This window comes from Sorex araneus, chromosome 8 (genome assembly GCF_027595985.1).
Source record: "Sorex araneus isolate mSorAra2 chromosome 8, mSorAra2.pri, whole genome shotgun sequence".
Taxonomy (NCBI): domain Eukaryota; kingdom Metazoa; phylum Chordata; class Mammalia; order Eulipotyphla; family Soricidae; genus Sorex; species Sorex araneus.
The window spans coordinates 53,955,001-53,979,941 of NC_073309.1; the positions used below are offsets into that span (position 1 = coordinate 53,955,001).

The following is a 24,941-nucleotide window of genomic DNA, read 5'->3' on the forward strand; positions in this document are numbered from 1 at the left end:
GGCTAGTGAAGCCCCGGGGGGGAACACCTCCTACCTCCCGTGACCCGGGGCAAGGAAGCAAGGAGAAACTTTCCTGCAGGGCCCCAGTGCTGGGACCAGGGTGGAGAAAGACTCCTTTGTAGAGCCCAGACTCCCCCACCTCTCGGGTGCACCCCAAGTTGCCAAATTCGCTTGTACCCTCCTGGGTTCTGGGCCAGGCCAGCTTCTCCCCCTAAGCTGGGTCTCCGAGCCCCTCCCCACAGCTCTGGGATCTCTCCTTTCCCCTCATCTCCCCCACTGGCCCCCTAGGCAACCCCCCAGCCCAGAGGGGGCTTCCTTGCAATCAGAGCCCCTTCTCCTGCCTCTGGAACTCAGCTGTGCCCTTGACCCCAGGTCACAGAACCCAATTTCTCTTGCTCTCGCCTCTACAGGGGTCCCTCAGCCACCCCTTGCCCGAGGGTGGTCTGCCTCTGGACTTGATCTACCTTGAGAGCCGGAAACTTGGGGGGGAGGGGAGCAGTCCCTGATGTGGGGTGTGGGAAATGAGAGGGGGGGGAAAGGAGTGTGTGAGGAGAGAGGGGGAGAAAAAGGGAAAGAGGAAGAGAGGGAGAGAGGAGAGAGGGAGAGGAGAAAGAGAGGGAGAGAGGGAGATAGGAGGGAAAGAGGGAGAGGGGAGGGAGAGAGGGAGAGGGAGAGACTCAGGGAGAGAGGGAGTGGGGGAGGGAGAGGGGGAGAGGGAGAGACACTGGGAGAGAGGGAGAGAGAGAGGGAGAGGGGGAGAGAGACTCGGAGAGAGGGAGAGGGGGAGGGAGAGGGGGAGAGGGGAGGAGGAGGGAGCGGGAGGGCGGGAGCGAGCGGGCCGGGAGGCGCCGGGCCGGGCGGAGGGAGGCGGCGCGTGGCGGCCGGGAGGAGGCGGTGGGAGCACCCCGGCCCCCGCCCCCGCCCCCGCCCCCCGCCCCCCGTCTTTTGTCCCTTCCCTCCTCCTGCGTCACGCTGGGCCCGGCCGCTCCGCGCCTCCTCCCCGGCCGGGGATGGAATTTTTTGCCCTGGCCCGGGGCCAGCGCGGGGCCGGGGGCGGCGCGGGGGTCCCGGGGGCGGCGCAGCCGGCGGAGTCGGGGCGCGGGCCGGGGAGCGGCGGCGGCGGCGGCGGGGCCGGGACCCCCGAGCGGCGGCGGAGCCGTGAGTGTGCGGGGAGGGAGGGGCCGCGCCCGCGCGGGATTCCGGGCGCTCGGGGGGCGCCCCGGGCCGGGCTCGGCGGGGGGAGGGCCGGCGCCCCCCGAGCGCGGGCGCGCAGGGCGGGGGACCGGGGGCCCGAGGTCGCAGGCGCCGCCGGCAGCGCCGGGGTTAAGTGTCGGGGGGCGGGTGGGGCCGCGGGCTCGGGGTCAAGGGTGAGCTGGGCGGGGGGCCGCGGGGACAGTCTGGGCCCCAGACGGGCCGGGGTCAACGGCGGGGGCAGGGGGCGTCTGCGGGGGAGGCCGGGCTCGGAGCGAAGGCCGCGCCCCTCCCCCAGACCCCCGCCCCCCTCCTCGGGCCCGCGCCCCCCCCCAGGCCCGGCCCGCGCCCCGCTCCCCCTGCCCGCGCCCCCGGGCCGGCGCCCGCGCCCCCGGCCCCGCCCCCGCCGCCCCTCCCCCGCACCCCGGCGTCCACCCGGCCCGGCGCTGCAGGGGTTAAGGGGCGGGGCGCCGTTGCCATGGTGCCAGACTGTTTGGGTCCGCGCTCTGACCCCCGGGGGCTCCCCAGGGTCCGCAGGGGGAGGGGCCGCCCGCCCGGGGACCCCCGCGCCCACCCCTGCCCGCCGCCGCCGCCCCGACCCCGCGCCCTGTGACCTTGAGCGCGTCCCTCGCCTCAGTTTCCCCCCCGGGGAGCCGCGGGGTCCCGCGAACCCCGAGACTGCGCGCCCCTCCCCCTCCCGCCCGGGGCATGCCGGGAACCGGGCCGGGCTCAGGGCCAGGTCGCGGGGGGCGGGGAGCGCCGCCTTCCTCCCCACCTGGGCCCGCGGGTCGGGGCGCTGGAGGGGGTGGGCCGGGCCCGCTGCCCCTGGTCTCCCCGCCCGCTGCCGCAGCCGCTCCAGCCACCCCACCCAACCCCGGGCCCGGCCTGGAGGGAGCAGGGAGGGGGCGGAGAGGGACCGAGGGAGAGAGAGACAGGGAGAGAGACTGGGAGAGAGGGAGAGAAAGAGGGAGAGAGACAGGGAGAGAGAGAGGGAGAGAGAGGGAGTGGTGAGAGAAAGAGGAGAGGGAGAGAAGGGGGAGAGAGAGGAGGGATAGAGAAAGGGAGAGAGACGGAGAGGGGGAGAGAGACAGGGAGACACGAGAGAAGGAGAGGTGAGAGGAGAGAAAGGGAGGGAGAGAAAGGGAGAGACAGAGAGGGAGAGAGGGAGAGGAGGGGGTGAGAGGGGGAAGGAGGCAGAGAGAGGGGGGAGAAAGTCAGAGATGGGGCAGGAGGCAGGATGGGGCGCCAGGCTTGGGCCAGGGAGGGCAGAGTGGAGGGAGAGACAGAGACAAAGAGAAGGAGGGAGGGAGAAGGCAGTGGAGAGAGAGGGGTCAGGGCGGAGGAGACCAGGGAGAGCCAGGCCCCAGGAATGACCCCTCAGAGCCCCTTGTGGCAGGGGCAGCGGGAAAGAAGGGGCCTGACTCCTGGATGGGCAGACAGGGACAGAGGCGGCCTGAACCAGGGCGTGGGTGTCACCCAGTCCCGCCTCGCGCTTGGGGCCCTGGGCTGGGGCGCAGGCTGGTCACGCAAAGGACGGAGGGGGCTTGGAAGTTCTGGACCCTGGGTGCCGCGCTGCCGGGCCGAAGGGACCCGTCTGGCCTGGGGGTCTCCGTGGATGGGTGGGGTGTGCGCGCGGTCTTGGGAGTCTGAGGGCAGAGACTGTCGGGCGGGCTCCGGGGGCCCGCATCCTGGGGCCTGGCACCCACCCGTAGAACCGACCTTGCGGGGCCTTCGCCACACACAAGCTCGTGTCTGTGGGTCCGTGTCGGGGCTCACCGCCGCGCTGGGCCTCCCGGCCCCCTGTGTCCATCCGTGTGTCCATCCGTCCGTCCGCGCCCCCCGGGCTGAGGTAGGAGGTTGTATAGTTGAGGAGGACACCCACGGAGATCACTATACGGCCTCCTAGCTTGCCCCAGGCTGCGCCCTGCGCGGGGACCCCGGGGACCCCCTGCTTCCCGCCGCTGCGCCCTCTCTGCTGTCTGTCTGTGGCCGTCTGCCCACCGCCCATCTCCAGGACTCTGCGTGTCTGTGTGTGCATGCACATGTGTGGGTGAGCATGTCGCTCGGGTGCATGTGTGTGCACACGTGTGTTTATGTGTGTGCACACACGTGTGGGCATGTGCATGTGTCTGCACGCGTGTGCATGTGTGTATACATGCATGGGTGTGCATGTGCACACACCGTGGCTTCCCGGCTCTGCCGTCACTGAGCCTCTCCGGGTCTTGGCACCCCACCTCTCGCCCATCTGACTCCAGACCCGTGGTTCAGTCTTGCGGCGCCCTCTGCCCTCTCCACCCCGCCCCACTGCTGGCCTCTGGGTCCCTGAGACCCTTTAACCTGTGAGGACGTGCAGGTTCACAGGTGAGGGTCTTGGGAGCCCGGAGTCCGGCCCGACCACAGCCTGGGGGGGGGAGCAGGCCTGACCTCTGACCCAGGGTGCCTGCCCCTCCCCCACCCAGGTGACCTCACAAATGTCACCGAGCCAGGGACTGAGCTATGGCCCTGCCAGCCTCGGGCCCGGCTGTGCCCCTGCCCCTGCTGGCGCTGCCCGGCCTCGGGGCCCCGGCCTGGGCCTGCCTCCTCTGCTTCACAGCCTACACTGAGCGCCGGCGTGTCTGCCAGTTCTTCCTGGGCACGGAGGGGCCCGAGCTGGACAAGTGTGAGGAGGCATTCCTCTCTGCCTTTGAGGGTCTCCTGGACATCGAGATCAGTGAGGAGACCCCCCTCTTCCAGGGGCCCCGGGCTGGAGGTGTACCGAGATAGGGGTGGCGGGGGGCCAGAGAGTTCAGCGGGCTGAGCATGGAGGATGCCGAGGGGAACCCCCACCCCTGGCGCAGAGCTGAGGTCATCCCCAAACCATGCACTCACAAGGGAGAGATGAGGGGGCTTAGACGGGGAGGGAGGGTTGAGCCCCGCAGACAGAGGGGTCAGAGACTCAGACTCGAGGAGAGAGCACTTGTTAGGGGGCGGGGGGGGGCGCCTCACCCCAGCCAGCACCGTCCCCCCAGACTACGATGAGCGGAGTCACCTCCACGATGCCTTCACCCAGATGACGCACACCCTGCAGGAGGAGGCTGCGGCCGGTGGTGAGTGGGGCGCAGCGGGGAGACCCCCTCAGAGTGGCTGGTCTGGGGAGAGCTCGGAGGTGAGGGGACCCCGGTCCTTTGTCCTGGAGAAAGTTGGGGGCACGCGGTGATCTGGCCCTACCGTGCAGCACCTCGGGAGGGGCTGGACCAGGTGGGGGCAGAGAAACACACCGATGGGGCTTCATCCCGGCCTCGCGTAGGGCTCTTGGAGCACTGCCGGGAGTGGCCTCTGAGCACAGAGCCAGGAGTCTTCCCGACCACCTCTGGGAAAACGGAGGCTGGAGTGTAGCAGTGAAGCTGAAACTTGGTGTGCGCGAGGCCCTGACCTTGACCCTCAGGGATCCCCCAAAGCAAAAGGATAAAAACATGATTCCTAATCTTTCACAGGAGAGGCGGTCAGACAGGAAGGCGGAGAGGGGACTGTCCAGGGCTGTCCAGGGCTGGGGTGGCCGAGGGGCTGCTGTGACAGGGTTGGCCCCGGGTGTGTGGGGAGCAGGAGGGCAGGAACTGGCCGTCCCTCAGGGACCCTGGGGCCTAATTCTGCTCTGGCCACTGTCTGGTTCTCATCTCCCAGGCCTTTGCGCACAGCTCCGTCTGGGGTGGGGGTCAGGGGTCATCCTGAGCAGGCCAGACGGGTAGCAGGTGGCGGCCAGGCGAGGGGCGGTGGGTGTCTGGGTATCAGAGGCGGGTTGTGGGAGAAGCTGGTGCAAGACTATCGCTTCCACGGGCTCCAGGAACTGCGTTGGGACGTCGAGAGGACCGAGCTGCCCTAGGGACGCTTTCCCCACATCAGGGGTGGGGGCTCTACACCTCGTCCAGAAAGTCACAGTCGTGGCTCAGCTGCTGACCCGAGCTGTGAGGGCCAGGCAGGAAGGGGAAGCGCGGTGCAGGGCTGCCTCGTTAGTAGTCGTAGTCGTGGTGGTAGTGCTTGGTGGAGTGGGGGAGCGGGGGAGGCCACGCCTGCTGGAGCTCAGGGCTGACTCCTGGCTCTGTGTTCAGGGATCACTCCCACTGGAGCTCGGGGAACCCTATGGGGTGCTTGCTGGGTCCTGAACTGTACCAGGGCTCCTGCCCTGAGGGGTTAATTTTAAGTGGGGCGGGGCCAAGGATGTGTCCCAGGGGTAAAGCACAGACCTGGACCGCTTATGAGTCTCTTCCATCCTTGGCCAGGCATATTCGAACTCTTGATGAATAAAGGTTTTAAATAGCATGGTCACAGGAGGGAAGAGCGACCAAGTTCAATGGAGCCAGCACCCAGAGGAGGTGATGGGAGAGGTCAGTGTGGAAGCAGCACAGGTAGCTGAAAGGAGCCAGTGCAAAGGCCCTGGGGTCAGTGGGGCTGGAGCAGAGTAGCTGAGGGAGAAGTGGTTGGAGATAGAATCACAGGTGGCCTAGCCACAGCCCAGAGGGCTTAGAGGCCCATAGTCCTCACGCCCCAGTGGATGACAGGCACTTTTGAAAACGAATCAGGGCCCCGCCTCCCCCTCCTGACCTGAGGTAGAGCCTGGAAGTCAGTAGTCCCCCTTTCCTTAGTCCTGGGCTAGACCCTTGTCTTGCCTGTGGGTTTCCTCCCGGATATTAGCAATTTGAGAAGGGATGGAGGCTGGCCAGGTGGCATGAGGACCCAGGAGGAGTTGATGGCAGTGATGGTGGCCTGGTTGGTGGCAGGCATCAGTCGCAAGGTCCTGGAGGGCTCAGATGAGGTGTGAGCGGGACTGGCTGGGGCGTAAGGAGGAAGATGGAGCCCGCCCGGGCCGCAGAGAGGCAGTGCGTGCCCGCGGGGTCTGTTCTGGTTCTGTTCTGCGACTGTGTCTCCTCGGAGGGCCTCTGAAAATTTCTCCCTTTCCAGATCCAGGATATCCAGGGAGCAGAACCCTGGAATCTCTAATCCCGATGTCTGCGGGGAGAGGGGCGTGTCCCTGGGGGATTGTGCCCAAACCACACGTCATCATTTTTTTTTTGGGTCACACCCGGCGATGCTCAGGGGTTACTCCTGGCTCTGCACTCAGGAATTGCTCCTGATGGTGCTGGGGGACCATATGGGATGCTGGGAATCGAACCTGGATCGGCCGCGTGCAAGGCAAAGGCCCTACCCGTTGTGCTATTGCTCTAGCCCCCACACGTCATCTTTAAAGCACACCTTATCTTCTTGGTGGGGCACACCTGGCTAGACCCTTGTCATGACCACTCCTGGTCGTGCTTGGGGGACCCTATGGGGTGCCGGGAATCGAATCCGCTCAGCCGCATCCAAAGCCTCCCCCCTGCACTATGGCTCCACCCCCCAGACTTCACCTGATGCCCTCGTGCATGGGGCCTGGCCTGTGGTCGGGACAGGATTGCTTTTGCCCTCTGTGGCATTAGCCTCCCCCTGCACCACCACCCCCCGACTTCCAAAGGGGAAACTGAGGGTCCAGGAGGCTCTTGAGGTGACTGAGGTGCCATTGGTGGCTGCTCTGAACTGGGTCGGCTTGGGAAGAGCTGGAATGTGGACCAGAGGGACCCAGACTTAACCTACACTGCTTCCTGCTACGGGGAGCGTTCGCCCAATGGTGCTGGGGGCTCAGGGGTCACTCCTGGCAACACTCTGCTGCTCAGCCGGGTGCTGTGGTGTGGTGCCTTACAGCCGGGTGCTGTGGGGGTCCCGGGGCCCCCTGGTGGTGCATGGGGGCCTGTGCGGTTTGGGGGCCCCAGGCTCAGGGCCTCATGTACAAGAGGTGTGTGCTCTGTCAGGCGGCACGGCCCGTTCTGGGACCTCACGGCCTCCCTGTGAGCCCCGACGCCACTTGCTAGAGCCCCTTTCTTTCCTTTTTCTGTTTCTTTTTCCTTTTTGGGTCACACCCAGCGATGCACAGGGGTTACCCCTGGCTCTGTGCTCAGGAATTACTCCTGGCGGTGCTCAGGGGACCATATGGGATACTGGGAATCGAACCCTGGTCGGCCGCGTGCAAGGCAAACGCCCTACCCGCTGTGCTATCGCTCCAGCTCCAAGAACCCCTTCCTTTTGATTTCCGAGGACATGTGGTCCATCCGTCCACCCATTCCCCCACGAACCCCACACTCAGCCTTCCCTGTGGCCCTAGGGTATTCTGGGACATCCCTCGCCAGAGCACTGTGCCCTGCCATCCCCCTGACCACACACCTACTCCGTGGCCAAGGAGATGGTGGTCTGTATCCCCCATTCCCCGCCAGTGACCAGCCCTTGATCAGTGCCCTCCCCCTCAATTCTGAGGTCTATTTTGTTTGCTTTTGAGTCTCAGAGGCTTCCCGCCATGGCTCCAAGAAGCCATCAGCTTGCCTCCTCCTCCTGGCTTTCTGTTTCCGCCCTGGGCCTTGTATTTCTAAAGGGCAGCTGCAGCGCTAGCCATCAAATCCAAGTTTTAGACTACAGCGTGGAAAGGGGCAGGGATCAATCAGATGACGCAGAGGGGGGGACTCCCAAGCCGTGCTCCAGGGAGCAAGAGCCTGCTCTCAGCGATACTCAGCCACCTGACTGGCCCATGGGTTCAATTTCTGGGTCCAAGGATTTGGTGCTGCCATAGCAGTGCTTTGGGGCCTCCCAGGCTGAGGCCACAGGACGGCGCCTAACACCTGTCCCTTGCTAGGCTCCGAAAAACTGCTTCCTGTGAATGAGACACAATCAGTTATGTACCGATGGGCAGAACTTGGTCACGTGATAACAAATGGCGCATGCTTGCCGCAGAGCTACCTGGGAGATGTAGTGTGTGTTTTCATTTTAGTTGCTTTATTTTCGCATTTTGGGTCACATCCGGCGATGCTCAGCCGTTACTCCTGGCTCTGCACTTGGGAATTATTCCTGGCAGTGCTCAGGGGACCATATGGGATGCTGGGAATCGAACCCAGGCCGGCCGCGTGCAAGGCAAACACCCTACCCGCTGTGCTATGACTCTAGCCCCCAGCTTTATTTATTTATTTTGCTTTTTGGGTCACACCTGCCGATGCTAAGGCGTTATTCCTGGCTCTGACTGAGGAATTACTCCTGGCAGTGCTTAGGGGACCATATGAGATGCCGGGGATTGAACCCCGGTCAGCTGCATGCAAAGCAAACCTCAACCCACCATACAGCCAACCTACTATACTGAACCAGCTCGGACCCAGAGCTGCTTTTATTTTTTAAAATTTATTATTTTTTTTAATTTGATTTTTGTTTTATTGATGGATTGGTTTGTTTACTTATTCGTGGAGGGACGGAGGGACGGGGGGGACGGGGGGACCACTGCTTTTATTTTTAAATTTAAATTTATTTTTATTAAGACACTGATTTGCCAAGTTCCTCACAGCTCAGCTGTAGGCATACTCTGTGCCATCACCAGGGTCAGCTATTCCACAGCTTCCCTCCCGGCCTCCTCCACCCATGTTGGGAGGTGTAGTTTTTGAAAGCTGGCATAGGGCAAACTTTTCCACCTGAAATCCAGCGCACCCTTGTTGGAGAAAAAGTAGCCCCTGATTATTTCTTTACTGGCATTGCAGTAACAAAGCAGCATAGACTGACCAGACTTTTTCCTAATTCACAAGCATTTAGTTTCATCGTTGTGGTAGCTACAAATCCAAGGTCACAATGTGCTGTAAAGAGGGACAGTCCCTTTTAAGGCCTCTCCTGGACTTGTAGGTGACCACCTCCCTCTGCTGGGTCTTACATGCCCCCTGCTTCTGTGTGTCTGTCCAGATTCACTCTTACAGTGGATCAAGTGACAGAAATGCCTCCGGAGCCATGACAATTGTCACCAAGTACATTCCAAGATGCTGGGATTAGGATTTGAGCATATGAATCAGGGGTTAGATGTTGATGGGGGACACAATTCAGCTCACAATACCCAGACACATTCTTTGTGGCGGGCCCTACCCGGCGTGCTCAAGGATTACTCCTGTCTCTGTGCTCAGAGATCACTTCTGGTGATGCTCGGGGGGGACCATATGGGATGCCAGGGAATTGAACCCTGGTCGGCCATGTGCAAGGCACATGCCCACCTTGCTGTACTATCTCTCCAGCCCCCATCACATTTTCTGATTTCCCCAGCATTTGCTCCCCTAAGTCCCTCTCACCATCCACGTTCTCAGCAAAGGTCCATGGGGAGAAAACACTCAACCTTACAGTTTTTCCTTGACAAACCCAGAAGGGGCAGAGACAGGAGACATGAATAGAGAGGTTGGGACCAGGGCAAAGTGGCAGGCAGTGGAGGGGGGGGTTGGTTCTGCAGCTGTGGCTTGGATGATTGTTGCTGAATGAACATACAACTGTCATTGAGCTCTAGGAAACTTTTTTGCAAAGAAATGTCATTTTATGTGACCCATGCAAATTTTATATGGTGGTAATTAGTCTGTTACAAAAACAAGACGACAACAACAACAATAAGACCCCAAATTTCCAGATCAAATCCAAGACGTTTAAGGAATGGGTTTGCCAACACCTGCCAGTTGCAGTCTCTGTCCCAGTGAGATTCTGGGCTGTAGTCTACACAAATGGAAAGTTTTTCTAAGACTGATGCTGTCCCTGGACTTCTGAGGTTACAGCTCTAAAGAAGGGTGCCCCTCTCCCCACAAGAGAGATAGACATGCCTTCCTGGATGGACGAGTGTGTAATTAATTGTAAATGGGCACAAGTCCAAGTCGTGAACGTTGCACTCAGAGGTTGGGGTGGGTTGGGGGGAAGACGCGGACCCTGACTCCAGGGTGCAGGAGACCAGTGCGGGGGAAGGCTGCCGGAAGGGACCGGACTCCTGCAGAACCCCGGGGTGAAGGTTCTCCAGAATGGAATGGGGAGAGGAAAGCAGGCCAGCCCGTGTGGCTCAGCAGAAGGCCTTGGGGAGGATTTGATCTTTATCCTCCCCTGCCCCACAAGCTCATATGATGTGGAGGAAGGAGGGATGCCCTTGGAGATAGGGCCAGAGGAAAGAAGACGTGGAGACTTGCCAGGCTTCCGGTAGATTAGGTGGGAGGAGGTGAGCATAGAGAATGTGGTAGAGAGTTGGGGGTGAGGCACAGACCCCCACAGCATGGCCTGGAGCTTGGTCCGTGGTGAACCACGATCCCCCCACCCTTCCTTCCCCCAGAGTCCTTGGAAATCGCCTTCAGAAATGCAGCGGAAAAAATGCTGATGGTCATTGGACAGCTGAAGGAAGGTACCAGGACTTTCGTGTGCTTCTTGCCCCTTCCCCAGGCAGACTGGACACTTCACGCGGGGACAGCCGCAGCTGCCCCATCCCCACGCTCCGTCTCTAAGTCACTTCCCTGCGCATCCTGTTGCCTTAGTGGACCCTTCTGAGTCCCACCTTTCCCCTCCCTGCGTCTCAAGTGTGGCCCTAAATTCTCTAGGAAAGGTTTCCTTTGCCACAGCCCCCGTTAACGGCCTGGCTGGTCAAACCCTTCTCTTAGCTGGAAACGGCAAAGCGCCTCCTAGGGCGAGCCCCGCCCCTCGCTGGCGCCGCCCCCTGAGATCTGGGGCCCTCCTGGTAAATCCAAGATGCCCACATTGGGGTGCACACGATTTCCAGGGCAGTAATGCTGCCTTTCTCTCCACAGTCCAGGCCTGCATCCCTCCCTGCGGTAAGCTCGGGATTGGGGGGTCGGGCAGAGGTGGCTGGGAGCTGACAGGTGCCTCAGATCCCCGGGAAGCTAAGGAGATTTCCGGAAGGGGTGGGAAACGAAGCAAATGCCACACACACGCACATGCACACGCACATGCACAGAGCCCTCCCTCCACCCCCCGCCCTGCCTGAAGAGATTCCTGAGCACTGCAGACGGGTGCGACCCAAAACCAGAACTAAAGTGGACCCAAGAGATCTGGTGAACCCAGTTAGAGTGCCAAGACTGCCTTGAGGGCAGGCGTGTGAGGCCGGGACTTGTGGGGGTTCCTGGCTGCGGGACAGGTGAGCCCATGCCCGCGGCGCGGCCCGTCCCTAGGACTGCAGGAGGTGGCCCGGCGGTTCCGCTGCCGCGGCTGCTACTCCGCCCTCTGCGACTTGCCCCTGGACTGTCCAAGTAAGTGCCCGGGAGCGGCGGGAGCGGCAGGCAGGGCGGGCAGCTGTGACGCGGCCCGTCTGCAGTTCAGGACCAGGCGGTGGCTCGGGGCCAGCAGGCTCTGTTCACCTGCGCCGTGGGCTTCCCGCTGCCCGGCGAAGAGATAACCTATTCCTGGAAGTTCGCCGGACAGGTGTGAATCGGGCGGGAGCAACGCAGTGGTGCTGGCGGGGAGGGGGGTTGGCTCTGCTGCACCGGAGGACGGGGGAGGGCCTCGGGGAGGGTCCTGGCACGGTTCCATGGACTGGCTGATGGAGGGGCTGGCGGTGCAGTGGGTGAGAGCCGGGGAAGCAGGAGCTGGCATCAGGGGGCGGGGTCAGGCTTGGGGGCAGGCCAGGGAGACCGCGCCGGCCAATCGGCACAGGAGTGGGCCCTGGAGGGGGCGTGGCCTCCCTTGGGGCGCGGCCCCGCCGCTTCAGCGCGCGGCGCCCCGCAGCTTCGGACTCAGGACATGACGTACTTCCATGACATTCCCGGAGGCCGGGGATTCGTCGCTCGGATCCGGCCGGTGCAGCCCGAGCACCGCGGGACTTTCTCTTGCGTGATCGCGCACGACCAGAACCTCCTGGCACGACTCTACTTTTTTCTTAACGGTGCGGGCGGGCCGGGGGCGGGGGAATCCAGTCCCTGAGTGATGGGCGTGGCCAGGGTGTCGTGGGCGGGGCCAGGGTGAGGAGGGGCGGTGCTCTTCGGCTGACGTGCGCGCCCCGCAGTGACGGGCCCGCCCCCGCGGGGGGAGACCGAGCTCCAGGCTGTTTTTCGAGAAATACAGCTCTGGGCATCGCGGGATGCAGAGATGCTGGAAGCCTGGAGGCCAAGCCTGGGCGAGCTGCTGGCCATGCCCGGGGCACTGACGCCTGGCAACCAGCGCCTGCTGGGTGCCGTGGCCGCCTTAGCTGCAGCGACTGTGACCGTACTGGTATGGTGAGTTCCTAGGGCGCAGCTTCCCGCTCTCCAGGGCCCAAGACCTATTGTCCAGCCCCTTCTCCCCCAGACTTAGGAGTCCCGGCTCTGTTCCTCCACCCTCTGACCGAGGAGTCCATCTAACTTTCTGATCCCAGGAGTCCTGCCTCTCCGCTCCCAGCACCCAGGAATCTGGTCCCCCACTTTCTCCCCTAGACTTAGATATCTGAGCCCCCAGCTCTTCAGGTTCAAGAGTTCAGGCCCTGCCCTCTGCTGCACACAGGCATGCACACACAGGTCTGGGCATGTACACGTGGGCCCGCACACTCCCCTTGTTTCCCCAGGATGTCCTGTCAGTGGTACCGAAGCGGTGACTAACACAGGTATAATGATCTTCCTTATGTTATTTCCGTCCCTAAAAATAAAGAATCTGTTTCAGCTTCACAGATGCTTTTGTCCTTGAGCAGGTGATCTGTCAACTTTCAGCCCAAAGGGCCTCCCCCACCCCTTGAATGATCACAGTGAGGGCCATAGTGGTCCCGGGCACCACTTCAGGCACATGCTCAGATGCCCCCCAGAGCCCCTGGAGGTCTGATGGGCCCCGAAAGCCTGCTCCTCTCCCTGTGATCATGCAGGTCACCCATCCAGCTGTTCCATCAGAAACCTGAGTCACTTCTGGGGTCACAGCTGGAGTTGCTCAGGGACCAGTCCCAGGGCGGGGATTGGGGACCATATGGGGGGACAGGGATCAAGCCCAGGTGGGCAGCTAGCAAGGCATAAGCTTCCCCCGCTGTGCTATTGCTCTGGGCCACCCATGTTCCTTCTTCCCCTCCTCTGCGTGTGCCTGTCTGTCTCCAAGTCCTGCCTCGGAGTTCCTGCCCACCTCTTTCCTCCTGCTGCTCGCCTCCAGCACCAGGCAGCCTCCCCTCTAGCTTCCCTGGCTCCCCAGGTCCATGCCTGTTCAGGCCCCGGGAGCCACATCCAGATTCAGAAGCAGCTAAGCAAACGCTTCACTTTTCTGCTCTCTGGCCCTGGAATAATAGTTCCAGTGATACCATACAAGGTTTCTCTGCGGCCACAGCCTCTGGAACTGAAGTTCATTCTCTTGTCTGGGTCTCCCAGGGGCCTCCAGCTTCCTGTGGTCCTTACTGACCACACTCGCAGTGTCTAACCCTTCCCCCACCCCATCCTCCTACGTCTTCTCACCCTATGGTCTGTCTCTTTTGCATTCAGGGTGACGCCTCAGTACATGCCACTTCCTCCTTCTAGTCATATTTTCTTCCCTCTGGTCTGCTCGATCATGGCTTCCTCTGAACACTTGAAGCACAGATGAGTCCATTTCATCCCCACAGTTCCCCCCCCCCCCAGCTTCCAGTTCTCCCCCCTACCCCCATGCAGCTTAGTCCTAACTTGTCCACTACCTCTCCTCCACTCCTTTCCATCCTGACCCTCTCTGGCTCCCCACTCGCACTTTTCTTGGCCCCTTGAAGGGGCAGAACTCTGTTCCCTATCTGGGCCTTTGCCCTTCCGTTCTCCATCACTGGTTAAGCAAGTCATTCTCCAGCAAGCCTCAGGTTAAGCCAGCCAGACCGTCAGATGTATGACTCTGAGCTGGCGCCTGAGGGCTGCTCTCTCTGGGTTGCCTTTTGGAGTGCGGGAGACATGCAGAGTGGACACAGGCACGTGTGGGGGAACAGGGTCTGGCAGCCTCTACGGAGTTCCACTACACCCCGGGGTCCACACAAATATTCATGCCAGAGTGCTCACAGTACTTTTCATGAGCACTCCAAAGTGGGAGCACACCAGAGGTCCTTTCATCAGAAATGGTCTGTAGTCCTGGTACCAGAAACATAGATATTTCCTGCAGTGGGTTTGAGCTAGGAAGGACCGTGACACCTGCAGCCACAGGATGAACCCCGCAAACATGCTGGGAGAAGTTGGTGACAGGGCAGGTCTCATTTGGTTCTACTGATGTGAGCTGCGGGAGCAAACCTATAGGAGCAGGCTGCAGCCCAGGGGCTGTGGGCGGGGCTAGGGATCGCCCACACCTCAACTTGATATCCTTTTGCTTGCTGGGGTGCTTCCAGTTCTCTCCCCTTCAGAGTTCTCCTGACACCTCTCCCCTCGCCCCTCAGACAACCTCCATAAAAACAAAGCAAGGGACTGGAACAAACTGGAACAGCCATAGGGCGTTGGCCTTGCACACGGTGGCTGACCTGAGCACCACCAGGAATAATTCCTGAGTGCAGAGCCAGGAGTAACCCCTGTGCATCGCCGGGTGTGACCCAAAAAGCAAAAAACAAAAACAAAACAAAAAAGCTCCAAAAACATAAAAAACAAAAAACCCAGCAAATCAGAGGCCAGAGATATGACTTTTTTTTTTTTCCCGGTTTTTGGGCCTCGCCTTGGTAGTGCTCAGGGATTACTTCTGGCTGGCCTTGGATTGAATCTGGGTCAGTCATGTGCAAGGTTCGGGCCTTCCCTGCTCTCTGATCTGCGGGGTCCCTGTTTACCCCCATTTTCTGAGGAGGAATGGGGAGACTTCAAAGAAGGAGCTGCCAGCTCAACACTTTGAGCTTCGACTCCCCAATTCCCAACCCACGCCGTCCCCCCCTTAGATTTTTAACTACCACCATAAAAGAGGCAGGGAGGGCTGCAAAGAAAATAAATAAAATTCTTTATTACATCCTTATCACACAGTGAAAATGGACAGAGAGAGCGGCGAGTGATGGGGGTAAGTCCCCCTCCTCCCTGCCCCCTAAAACCCCACACACCTGATCAATAAATACCCCCTCCCCTTAAGGCACCCAGAAGTCCAGGCTGCAGACTCGGGGTGGCGCTCCCCACCCCCACTCGCTTCAGCAGTGGGTGCCTTGCAGTCCGCTCGCAAGTCCGTAAATACGGCTTGCAAGTCCGCAGCCCGCGCCCTGCAGGTCGGCTGCGCGTACCTGAGCTTACGTGCACGCAGTGGTCCCGCGCGCGTGCGCGCCGCTGACAGCCTGCACGCCGCTGACAGCCTGCGCGTACCCGGATTCATGCACGCGGTAACCCCCACGCGCACCTCAACTTACGCGTGCACCAGGGAGCCTCCGTGCGCCCGAGCTCACACACGCATGCGTGCCCAGACTCACGTGCACGCGGGGGCCCCCACGCGCGCCCAGACTCACACGTGCACGCGGTAGCCCCCCGCGCGCCTCCGGCAGAGCCTGCGCACGTGGCCCCAGTAGATCGCGAGCATGAGCAGCCAGTAGCCCGCGTAGGCGCCCGCGCCCGCCGCCAGGTGCACGGCCTCGGCCGCCCGCTCGGGACCGCTCCAGTCGGCCGCCGCCGCGCGCGCCACGCTGCGCGCCAGGCCCCCGAGCAGCAGCAGCGCCCAGAGCACGAGCGGCAGCAGCGGCACGTAGTTGGCGGCCAGGCGGCGGCGGCCCGACGTGCCCCAGCCGCTCTGGTTCATGGTGGCGAGCGCCAGGAACTTGGCGGGCAGCAGGCCGCCCATGTAGAGTGGCGCGTAGAGCGACAGCAGCACCATGCGGGCGTTGCCCCGCAGCCACGCGGCGAAGGTGGCCTTGGCCAGCGCCACGCCCTGCACGCACAGCAGCACCCACAGCAGAGCCCACGGCCGGCCGGCGTAGAAGAGGCGCAGCACCGTGGCAGCCACGAAGAAGGGGAAGAGCCCCGACACCACCGCCTCGTAGGTCATCCACGCGTGGTGGCGGTGCCACCAGAGCGCGTTGTACAGCCACTCGCGGAAGTAGGACTTGGACCAGCGCGTCTGCTGGCTCAGCCAGCGCAGGAAGGCCGAGGGCGTCTCGGAGTAGCAGCGGGAGCGCGGGGTGTACCTGCGGGCACCAAGAGGGCCATGGGAGCTGGGTTTGTCTTTGCTCTTGGCTTCGGGGCCACACCCCGCAGTGTTCAGGCAGTGGGGCTCGGGGCACCCTGTGAGGTGCCGGGAACTTGCACTGGGGCAAGTGCAAGGCCAGTGCCTTAACCCCAGCATCCTGGATGGGGGAGGGGAGACAGCAGGGAAGGCACTTGCCTTGTACACTGCCCACCTAGGGTCTGTTCCCAGAGCACAGCTGGGTGTGTGCACCCCACCTCCAAATAAACAGGATGGGAGGTATGAGGCTGGATCCATCCCCATCAACTGGCAGAGAGGTACCAGGAGCACACGCATAAGATCTCACAGCAAACATGTGCCATCATGACACCATGGGAGAGGTGGGTCACAACAATCTTCAATAAAGAAGTTGGAGTCAGTGATGGTTCCTGGGGACCAGGGAGATGGTAGGACGGGCTGGAGTGCATGGGGTGGGGGGTGCTCAGGCTTGGTCACGGCACCAGTGGTCCCACAAAATCTACTGGGGACACTCCTGAGCGGCCTCCAGCACCGACTGATGTGGTGTAAAAATAGTAAGTGATGATAATAATAATGTAATATATAATAATAATAATAATAGGCATGACAGCAGGAAGGGCGCTTGCCTGACACGGTCAACCCCGTTTATGATCCCTGGCACAACATATAAAACCCCCCTAGCCCCATCAGGAGGAAGCCCTGAGCACTGCAAATCACAATATTAATAGTAACAACAACAAAGATCATTCCTACTGAGCCTAACGGGGAGATTCCAATGAGGATTAAATGTCAATGCTCCAGGTCATTACACACAATAAATGTGTTCAATAAATGCTGCTATTATACTACTACCCACTGCTACTATATTAATACTTGCTGTTACTATACTCACTGTTACTGCTACAATACTATTCACAGCTACTATACTACTACACGCTGACATTATATTACTAGTTGCAGCTACTACACTATTATACAATTATACGATTATAAAATCATACTATTATACTCGCTGTTACTATACTACCACCTGCTGCCACTATATTACTTCTCACTGTTACTATGCTTTCACTCACTGTTACTATGCTATTACTGCTACCGTCCTAACACTCACTGCTACTATAGTATTCCTATTGTCTTACTCAGAATCACGTCACAAATGCCTTGACTAATACTGCCTTGCTGCATCATTGGTTGCTCAGACAATCACTCATTCTTGACAAATACTCTAGCACTTTCTCTTTGTCATCAGCAGACACCAAGCCTGGCTCCTGTCTCTGGCAGTCATCCAGCCAGTCACAGTGATGTCACCAGCCCAGTGGCCACACATACCTTCATGGGGTCAGATGATTCTGTCCCCATGACAGATGACCATGATCTCAACTGTGTTGAGCCCCCTGTTCTGTGCTGGTGACACCCTCTGTGGTCTTCTTGCTTCCCTGGCCCCTGCTTCTGGACCCCAGTGCCAGCCCCCTCCCACATGCTGCCCCTCTTCTCTGAACTGTCCCAGGCTCCCTGCATCTCAACATTTGTTTTGTTTTTGTATTTTGAGCCACACTGACTGTGCTCAGGGATCACTCCTGGCAGACTCAGGCGATCCTGTGGAGTATTGGGGACCCAACCCAGGTCATCTGCATCCAAGATGCCTTACCTGCTGTAGTATTTTTTTTGGGGGGGCATACCCAGCGATGGTCAGGACTTACTCCTGGCTTTGCACTTAGGATTACTCCTGGTGGTGCACAGGAGACCACATGGGATGCAGGGAATCGAACCCAAGTTGATAGCAAGCAAGGCAAGCACCTTTCCTGCTGTGCTATCACTCCAGCCCTGGACACTGTGTTCTTCCCCTGCCTGCAAGCCTTTGCTAAGTGGACCTGTGGTCTCTGACCTCCACTCATCCACCCTTCGCATGAGTGCTCTGCTGCATGGCTTCTGCCCTGGCAGCCCCCACTACCTGTTTCCTGTTCCATTCTCTACCCTGGAGCTTTCCCCCCTGCCTTCTGGCTTTATTTCCCTCCCATTATCTCACACGCTGTCTGATCCACTGTTCTCCTCTCTGTGCTCTGCTGTCTTGCATTTACTGCTGCCCTCCCAGAGCTGCAGGTGCTGAGTGAGTGTGTGGGCGCCCTGGGCTCTGTGGGTCTCACTTTGTCAAACTCGCTCTACCCCGATCTTCCCCGATCCACACCATGCTCGAGTCTCATCAGTTACATCTCATCTTCCTGAAGCATGCCCTAGAATCTGGGTGCCCCCCCACTTCTCACCGATACCCCCATCCATCACTAGTGAGGCTCTAACTTGAGCTCATTCTCTCGGCATCTCCCTGCCAATCCTGCTGTCCTGGGCCCAGCCATCTGCCATCTCTCCCAGCAGCCACATGCCCCGTAGGTGAAAAATTCCCACCCTAACCAGGCCCCACTGGGTAGAACCCATTGATGGGGAATTAGTGCAAATGTGGGGGTTCTCCACTCCCCTAATGACTCACTTGGTGGTTTCTTTTTTCGTCTTTGTTGGGTTACACAGCAATGCTCGGGAGTTACTCCCAACTCTGCATGCAGGAATTACACCTGGCTGTGCTCAGGGGATGCTCTGGGATGCCAGGGATTGAAATTGTGTCAGCCATGTGCAAGGCAAATGCCCTCCCTGCTGTACCATCGCATCCCTCATTTATCAGAACCCATTATCCTATGGGTAAGTCTGGATTGGGGCCCCACTGGCTGCCATTCCCACCTCGCCGGGACCCCCAGCTTACTTGGTGGCATAGCCCATGCTGAGCATCCGGTTGGTGAGGTGCCGATCGTCCCCAAAGGTGCAGTGTGTGCCCAGGAACTTCTGGTTGTACCAGGCCTCCAGGAACTGCTGAAGGAGGTTGTTTCTGTACAGGCCTGGGGAGAATTGGGGAGCATAAGCCTTGACCGCCGCCAACTGCACCCCAGTCCAACTCATCTGCTCTCACCTCTCCCTCCATGCCAGTGACCGTGCCTTGCCTGCCCCAACCTCCGCTACATTCTCCTCACTCCACAGCCACTTCCCACACTGGGCCCTGCCTGCCCATCTCCACCCTGAAAATCCATTTCCACACCCCAAATCTGGCCCCATCCATGTCTTTAGCGCCAGCCCCATCTCAAGCCCCAACTTCATCCCTTTCTCCGACTTCATGCCCCAAGGTCTCCCCTCATTCTACCTCCAACTTTTGATCATACCTTGAACCCCCCCCCCCCAGTTCCTGTCCCCAGTCCCCACCTTTTCTTTTGTTTGTTTTGTTGTGCTGGGATCTAACACATGCAAAGTAATGGCTCTGCCTCTCTGGCCGAAGTGATAGCACAACTTGCCTTGCACATGGCTGACCCGGGTTCAGTCCCAGCATCCCACAGGGTTCCTTGAGCATTGCCAGAAATGATCCTTGTGCTTGGAGCCAGGAGTAAGTCCTGAGCACTGCTGGGTGTGAAACCCCTACCCATCCTAGAAACCCCAGAAGACCATACCTCTGACTCACATCCCCCCTGCCTCAATCTTACTCTCAGCCCCCCTCCGACACCCCTTCACCCTCACCACTCCCACCCCTGCTCACCCAGAGGACCGCTGATGCAGGACACACAGTTGAAGTAGCTCTGACAGGCACGCTCGACATTGAAGGCCACCCAGTAGCGCAAGCTGCTAAGGAAGCTGACCCAGGAGTCCAAGGGGTTCAGGATCCGCACGTCCCCCCCAACAGCCCCAACCCAGGGCTCCTCATCCAGCACCCGCACCAGCTCCAGCAGTGCCATGGGGTCCAGCCTCGTGTCTGAGTCACACACCTGTCGGGGAGAAGGCACAGGTGAGTCAGCCCCAAGGGCTGGGGCAGGTCACAGACCATCTGGACATAACTTTGAATTCTTAAACAAGAATTTGAACATCTTTAGTCATTTCCGACAACTAGTTTTGCGTTTTTTTTGTTTTTGTTTGGGGCTCATGCCTAGCTGAGCTCAGGGATTACTCCTGACTCTGTACTACAGGGAACCTTATGGGATGCCGGGGGTTGAACCCCCGACTGCAAACGCTTGTGCAAGACAAACACCCTCCCTGCTCTGCTCTAGTTCTGCTCCCAGTTTAGCCACAGTCTAAGAGTCTCCCCTCCCATGACACTGGATCTTGGGTAGTACTTTCCTCCAGTTTGTGGGGAAGACCAAGAAGTGACTGCTCACCTAGAGAGTATGGCATAAAAACTCACATGAACTCTTGTCATTCTTACAGTACCTTAGGAAATGGCAAAGATGTTTTTGCTCTGGACCTAAGTCCCTAATCTGTTGAGCTTTCCAGTTGGGGTGGAGTGACCTCATGAGGCATACTCCTGTAAGGGTGGGTGGGCCAGCTCTACTGAGAGCTGCTTGAGCTGGTCTTAAAAAGGCAAGTTACCGTAATTTTTATAATTGCAAGCAAATGCATTCTGTCACTAAACACATCGTTTCGAAAGAGATCCATGAGGCTTAGATAACATCCGACTCCATCTGACTCAGATTGCAGCCCAGAGATGCTTTGCGAGCATTCAAAGCAGAGAGGAACTTTGCCCAGGCTCCCCGCCCAGTGGAAACCATGAGCTAATAGATGTGTTTTGCTTCAAGTTGCCCAATTTGTGATTGTTTCTTATGCAGTTCATAGCCTATTCTAAATAAACTTGTGATAAACCAATTTGTGATCATTCGTTATGCAATTGTGCATATAATTTATAATGCAATTTATAGTGCAGGTTAATGCACCAAACAAGGGCTCTGGATATTGAAGTGAAAAAATGAATCTCTCTAGAAGGAACAAAGGAATGAATGAGTACGTGAGCAAGACTCTCAACTCTTGATGGAAGGAGAAAATAAACAAATTTGTACATCAAGTGGAGACATGAATGGACCCATGAAAGATGTTCATGTTGGGTAGATGGACACACACGTGTGAAAAGAAGAATTTCTACAGTGGACAAAAGGAAGGTGTCTCCACACCAGAGAAATGAATAAATGGGAATAAATGAGCTGAATGTGGGTGAGTAGATGAATGAATGAGGAAAAGCTACAGTAAAAGGGCAGGAGAGGGGACACTGAATCTTCATACCATAGTGAGTGGGTGGACAGATGATCAAATGAGCGGAGGAGGGAAGGAGAGAATGTCCAATGGATGAATGAATGAAGAAGGGGAAGGAAATCTACTGGATAGATTTCCAGGAATGGGCCGATGGGGGAGCCATTTCCTGCCAGATGAACAGATACACAGACAGATGAATGGACAGAGAGGGTGATGGACTCCAGCGGCTGGATGATAACTATCTGGAGGAAGAATGTGTTTCTTAACAGGGGTGGGAGGGAGCTCAAAGGCTGAGGGCATGGCTGGGATTGGGGTTGGCATGCAGGAGGTGAGTTCAATCCCCTGGGAGCCACCCCTGAACTCGGAGCTGCGGGTAAGGTGGAAGGAGGGAAGAGAGGGGAAGGGAAAGGGGAAAGGGAAGGAAGGAAGGAGGAGGGAGGGAGGAAATAAGGGTGGGAGAAAGGGAAGAAGAAGGAAGGAAGGAAGAAATGAAGGAAGAAAGGAAAAAGGGAGGGAAGTGAGAAAAGGAAGGAAGAGGGAGGGAGGGAAGTGAGGGAAGGAAAGGAAGGAAGGAGGAAAGGAGAGAAGGAGGAAGGGAGGGAGAGGAGGAGTGAAGGGAGGGAAGGAAGGAAAGAAGGCAGGCAGGAAGAAAGGAAGAAGGAGACAAGGCAGGCAGACTGTCCGGCACCCACCTGCACGTAGTCCACGGCGTCGCCCAGCGCGCGGAAGGCCGTGTACATGACCTCGCGCTTGCCGCCCCAGCGTTGCGCCACACACACGCAGCGGTGCGAGCGCACCAGCGCCTCGACGGCCAGGCGCCCCGGGTCCTGCGCCTCCACCTCGCGGTAGGCGCCGGCGCCGGCCGCCGCGGGCTCCCAGGGCTGGTGGTAGTTGCCGTCCCACACGTAGGTGGCCGGGTCCTCGTCGGCGAAGACCTCACGGAACATGTCCAGCATGTAGAGGTCGTCGGCGCTGTTGCCGTCCACCACCATGAGCACCCGCAGGCGCGCGCGCGGGTACTGCAGCGCCCGCGCGGCCGTCAGGCACTGGCGCAGATAGTGCGGGTCCTCCTGGAAGGCCGAGATGGTCAGCGCCACGCTGCGCGCCGAGCCCGCGTCCAGCGGAGCCCGCGCCGCCGCCCGCCGCGCCACGCGCCGGTGCTCCAGGTAGGCGAAGGTGCTCTGCGCCACCAGGTGCAGCGCCAGGAAGGCGCCGTACAGGCCGAAGGCCAGCAGGCCGTGGCGGTCCGAGGCCAGCGGCACGCCGGCTGCGTAGGCCCAGCTGATGAGCCCCAGGATGAGCAACGCGAAGGCCACGGTCAGCAATCGCCGGGCCAGGCCTGAGCACCTCCGGGGGCCGGGGCGGGGCTTGCGTGAGTCCTGCAAGGGCAACAGGGAGAGAGACGATCCTGAGAGTCCATCCGGGAAAGGCAGCCCCGAGGTCTCTCCCTGAGCCCCCCCCCCGCCCGGCCCCCCTCCCCACGCCCCAGGCTGTATAAAACTCCTTTTGTTGGGACCCTGGAGATGGCCCCCGGCGAAGGCGCTGGCCCTTCACGTGGCTGACCCGGATTTCATCACACCTGCGAGACACACACCTGGCACAGAACTAGTGAGAGATGCTCGTGGCCAGCAGGCACCTCGGCACTTAGCTGCCCTCCAAGGTATTTTTTGGGGGGGTCACTCCCCGTGGAGCTCAGGGGACCATTTGTAGTGCTGAGGATAGAACCCAGGTCGGCTGTGTCCAGGGCCAGTGCTCCCGCAACCTGTCTCTCTGGCTCGGTTTATCAAGCCAGGAGTGAGCAGACTCTGCATTTGGTTCAGCGTCACACACACATACACACACAGACACACACAGAAACACACACACAGAGACACAGAGACACACATACAAAGTCACACACAGACACACATACAGAGACACACAGAGATACACAGAGACACACAGATACACGGAGACACACAAAGACACATACAGACACAGACACACACAGACATAGACACACACAGACAAAATCACAGAGACATACAGATACACAGCACAAACATATATATAACACACACAGACACAAACATATATATATGTACGTACACTTAGACACACACATTCATCCACCCATCCAGACATACTCAGAAACACACACATACAGAAACACATAAGCACACACATATAACACACACACGCATTCATACACACACACACATGCATACATACAGTCACATAGAGACACAGACACGCATGGGGGCACACCAGCAGAGTTGGGAGTGCTGCTCTCTGTTCAGGGTCCTCCAGCGATACTCTGGGGTCCGTGTGGCCGCAGGACTCACTCCAGGCCCTCCCGCCCGCAGGCACATTCAGGTCTTGGTCTATTCAGCCTCAGATACTTCTGAGGCAAAGTAGTTCCAGACTGAGTCATAGAAATACGGATCTGTGCCTTGCCTGGCCCTATCCCTGTCCCCTTCTCTGCCTCTCTCTCTGTCTCTGGCTCCGTTTCTGTCTCTGTCTCTGGTCCCATCTCTCTCTCTCTCTCTCTCTCTCTCTCTCTCTCTCTCTCTCTCTCTCTCTCTCTCTCCTCTCTCTTTCTCTCTTCTCTCTGTCCCTATCCCCTTATTTCTCTGTCTCCCTCTCTGTCTCTATGTCTCTGGCCCCGTCTCCCTCTCACTGTCTCTGTCCCCATCTCTCTCTCTGGCTCTGTCTCTGTCTCTGGCTCCATCCTGCTTTCTCTCTCTTTCTCTGGCCCAGTCTCTGTCTCTGGCCCCATCCCTCTCTCTCTGTTTCTGGCCCTGGCCCTGTCTCTGTCTCTGTCCCTGTCTCTCTCTGAGCCCACTCTGTCCCTGAGTCTCCTCCTGTCCTTTCGTGTCCTTTCGTGGCAGCTTGCCGGCAGCATCCCCACGGCTCCCCCACACCCCCAGAGCTGGACCCTGCGCACGCACCTGTTGCATGGCTGCTCGTCTGTCCTGTCCCGGTCACCAGCCTCAGGGTCTCTCTGTGGCTGACCGCTGAGGACCTTTGTAGGGCCGGGCAGGAGGGGGCGGGTGACGTCAGGCTGAGCTGGGCCAGGGGCTATGAGGTCACAGCCGGGAGCCTGCAGCTCCACCCACTTCCCGCCACCCCCCGCCCCTTTGTCTCTGTCCCCACGGGTTCCCCCATTGAGCCCTTCTGTCCCCCATTTCTCTTCCTCTCTCTCTCACCCCTTTGTCCACCCCCTCCCTCCATTCCTTTCCCCCTCCCCATCTTTATTCCTCCCTCCCGGCCTGTCTCCCCAGCTGTCCTCTCCCCAAGGCTCTGTTCCTCCCCCCAAAACCCATCCCCTGTCTCTGGGCCGGGGGCCCACATGTGCGTGTCTTTGCTGTGTCACGGCCAAGTGCCTGTCCCCAGCTCCTGGGACCCCATTCCTGCCATCTCCCAGACCTGGCGTAAACTTCGTGTCCGCCCGGGAGTTCCCAGGCCCCAAACCCAGTGTCTAAAGTGGGTGTGGCCGTTCTCAGGCCCGGAGCAGGGTCCAGTGCGAGCCCCCAGGACTCAGCCTCCTGCCTCTCCCCAGGCTCCTGCGGGGCCTTCCCGGCACCTCCTTCTGGTTATTGCTTTGTGTTTTGGTCTCTAAGTTTGCTTCTCTCAGCAGCGCCTCCCGCCAGCTCTCCTAAGCTCCCCCAGACATACTCAGGCCAAGTCCCCTCCCAGGCTCCCTGAAGCAGGCGGGATGGGGTGGAAGGGGCCATGTTAGGGGGCTGGGCGAGCTGGCCGGCCCCAGTGGGGTGCGTAGCTCTGACGCAGTGGGAGCCTGGGCCTGGCCTGGTGTCAGGCTGTATCAGGCTGCTGTGCCT

The 24,941-nt window shown here is 59.4% G+C and overlaps 2 protein-coding genes across 2 annotated transcripts; one reads left to right on the forward strand and one right to left on the reverse strand.

The window, feature by feature from the left end:
* Nucleotides 1–2,452: 2,452 nt before the first annotated feature.
* SPACA6 (sperm acrosome associated 6) lies at nt 2,453–12,878 on the forward strand. The gene is made up of 8 exons (XM_055145904.1): nt 2,453–3,901; nt 4,200–4,277; nt 10,346–10,414; nt 10,815–10,838; nt 11,196–11,273; nt 11,339–11,445; nt 11,749–11,905; nt 12,026–12,878. Exons 1-8 carry the CDS (start codon nt 3,688–3,690, stop codon nt 12,238–12,240), a joined length of 942 nt encoding a protein of 313 aa, XP_055001879.1. The 5' UTR covers nt 2,453–3,687; the 3' UTR covers nt 12,241–12,878.
* A 2,078-nt stretch (nt 12,879–14,956) lies between these two features.
* On the reverse strand, nt 14,957–24,188 carry HAS1 (hyaluronan synthase 1). Its single transcript, XM_055145963.1, has 5 exons — nt 24,051–24,188; nt 21,813–22,499; nt 19,643–19,868; nt 18,824–18,956; nt 14,957–16,054 (listed from the first exon to the last, which is right to left on the reverse strand). Exons 1-5 carry the CDS (start codon nt 24,057–24,059, stop codon nt 15,379–15,381), a joined length of 1,731 nt encoding a protein of 576 aa, XP_055001938.1. The 5' UTR covers nt 24,060–24,188; the 3' UTR covers nt 14,957–15,378.
* Between the last annotated feature and the right edge of the window lie 753 nt (nt 24,189–24,941).